We start from the raw sequence: 2626 nt of genomic DNA, 5'->3' as shown, positions 1-2626 counted from the left end.
ACCAGGTGGAGGCGGTAATGTGACGTTGTTCCGGCTGCAGCGCAGAAGAAGTAGTCGAAGAAGAAGTAGAAAGAATTTCCTGTCCTGCGCAGTTGCGGTGTTTGACAACTAAACATGGCGGTGGCGGTGGCAGCGGCGGCAGCGGCAGAGAAGTCAACGAAAGAGCGGCTGCTGTCCACTTTGGATGATTTGGAGGTTTTATCCCGGTAAAGTTGTGATTCTTGTCTTTGTTTTCATACGTTTACGAGGTTTTTTATTCGGTCGGTGAAGATTTCACTTCCAGAGCCTGAGAATCATCATCATCAACAGCAGCAGCGGTCTGTGCTCCTGATTAGCATGTATTCAGATTACAGAGCAAACCATCAGCTTTTCTCTAAGAAAATCAACCAGTAGAGTTTTGTTAAACAACCCAGAAGCTCTCTTAACGTTGTTCTCCAAGTTTTTGCGGGATATTAAAGGACACATAAACATTGAATGTACGACTCCATTCAGACAGTGGTTGTGCTGCTGCCTTTGATGTGAATAGGAAAACAACTTTGCGTCTAAGAAAAAGAGTTAGGATTTATTTTTATCACGCAGAACATTTTAATTTTCATTAGGATTGTTAGAAGAGTCTTTAGCTATTTACCTGTTAATTGTTGTATGTATTTAAGCAACTGCAATAATGGGCAAAAAGAAACTCAAAACGGTTGTAAAAAGACAAAGTAAATGTCAGGTGAAACAAAACTACCACGAAGACATGCAGCACGACCACTACGAGACTTAAGACAACTACAAAATAGACACAGCAACTGCAACATGAAGTCAAGTTTACCTTAAAGAAGTACAAGGCAACTACAGCAACGGTCAAAATATTTGGAAATCTAAACAAAACGACTGCAATGAAACACAAAACAGCCAGAAATGGGGGAAAAACAACAGCAAGTTGAAACAAAAATACCACAAAGACACGTTAAAATGGGTAAATGACCATACGGACTTTAGAAAATATCTGTAAATTGAAACAATANTTTTGTTGACCTTTTACGTGTCAATGCACAGTAACTACTACTACTTGTACTACTACTAGTAATCACAATGACAATACTAGAATGGAAAACACTGTGTTGCAAGTCAAAGCTTTCAGAGTTCTACCAAAAAAAAATGTTTTCTATAAAAAAAAATAATAAAAAAGGATTAGATTAAGGTTTGTGAATTTAATCGAGCAAATCTAAATGTCATGGTTTAGACCCTACAGTGTTTTTAGTCATAGAGAATACCCTAACTAAATAAATAGTGTTGCTAAGACTCCATAGTTTTATAGAGTATTGAAGAAAGCCTAACTAACAGAAATAATCTGGCTAACACTGGCTGGAGATTAATCTGACTTTTGTAGTTTTTGTGAGAATTTCAAGCTTTTTCTGAAAACCCAGCAAACTTGAAATCGAAAAGTGTTTATATTTGAACTTTGTGGGGTGGCACTCGCATCTAGAGTTATTATTTATTGTCTTTTAAGCATTATAGAGCCCTTTCCATCAGACATAAGCTCCTGAATGTGGCACTGGTTTGGTTTGTTTATTTGAGCGTCACTGAGCAACTGTTTGTCTTTGTGCGCTTTTATTTTGGTGTTCCGGATGTGGCCTAGTTTCCGGCAGCTCGACGAGTCTCTGCACAGTTTGTTTAATCAAACATCTGGAATTCTGCTGCTTTCCTCTGATCAGTGTGATTGAAACTGCTCAGCCAGAAACATGAAATAAAGCATTAAAAACAAACATTTATACACACTGACATTCAAATTAAACTCTTCAGCTTCAGCAGTCGTGCAGCAGCTACTCAGAACTTTTACTGAAACAGCAAAACAACAATTGAAAAATACTAAAATGAAAGTAAAATTTCCATATTCTTTGTAAAGTTTTGTGCTTTACTTGAGCATTTCCATTTTATGTAACCCTTCTCCTCCACTGAACTACATTTCAGAGAGAAATACTGCACTTTTACAACGATCTGACAGATGTTGTTCAATTAGAGATTTTACATTTAAAACATACAGGGAGCCCAAAACATGACATTTCAATTCAAGTTTCTTCACAATGAAGTAGCGTCTACTTGTGTCTCCTTGTCACGGGAGTGTTTTCTGCTTTCCTCTACTATTATCTGGTGACTCTTTGGAGGGACCCGACCCCTTGTTTGGAAACCAAATAAAGTTCACATGAGAGAGCAGCTCAGTCTAATGAACACAGAACATACAGCAATGCTTATTTTTCACATTTTAAATGCATGTTGTTGCTGGGTTTTTAGCTAGTCAGTTAGTTTTTGGGCCTTCAGCATTAAACACTCTGTAAAGATGCTGATGTGGTCAGATTCTGTTACACAACAACCTCCGTCAGCTGCTGAAGTGACAGATTTCTGTGGAATAACTGACTAAATGACTCAATTTTCACTTCTGGGAAAAAAACAATTGTGACTGTTGTGTTTAAACAGGAGGAGTTTACTTTGTAGAACAATCATATTTCTATAGCAATTCATGTCTGTAAGTCATACTGAATTAGAATTTTGTTAAAAGTGTTGATAAAAATAAATGTATGCATGCAGTGTTATTTAAACTGACTTGAATTCATTTATTAATAAATGTTTTGTTTATTTTTTA

The 2626-nt window shown here is 36.8% G+C and overlaps 1 protein-coding gene across 1 annotated transcript in view; it reads left to right on the top strand.

Moving 5' to 3' along the window:
* Positions 1-103: 103 nt before the first annotated feature.
* Positions 104-2626, top strand: part of med4 (mediator complex subunit 4) — a 6795-nt gene continuing 4272 nt past the window's right edge. Inside the window, exon 1 of the mRNA XM_008298165.1 lies at positions 104-206. Coding sequence (XP_008296387.1) covers positions 115-206 — 92 coding nt within the window. The 5' untranslated portion in view covers positions 104-114. The remainder of the gene's footprint in view (positions 207-2626) is intronic.

The sequence above is a fragment of the Stegastes partitus genome, unplaced genomic scaffold, assembly GCF_000690725.1.
Source record: "Stegastes partitus isolate 25-593 unplaced genomic scaffold, Stegastes_partitus-1.0.2 Scaffold1290, whole genome shotgun sequence".
NCBI classification, from domain to species: Eukaryota; Metazoa; Chordata; class Actinopteri; family Pomacentridae; genus Stegastes; species Stegastes partitus.
Note: the sequence above shows the minus strand (reverse complement) of the source record. Positions and strands in the feature narration are given on the sequence as shown.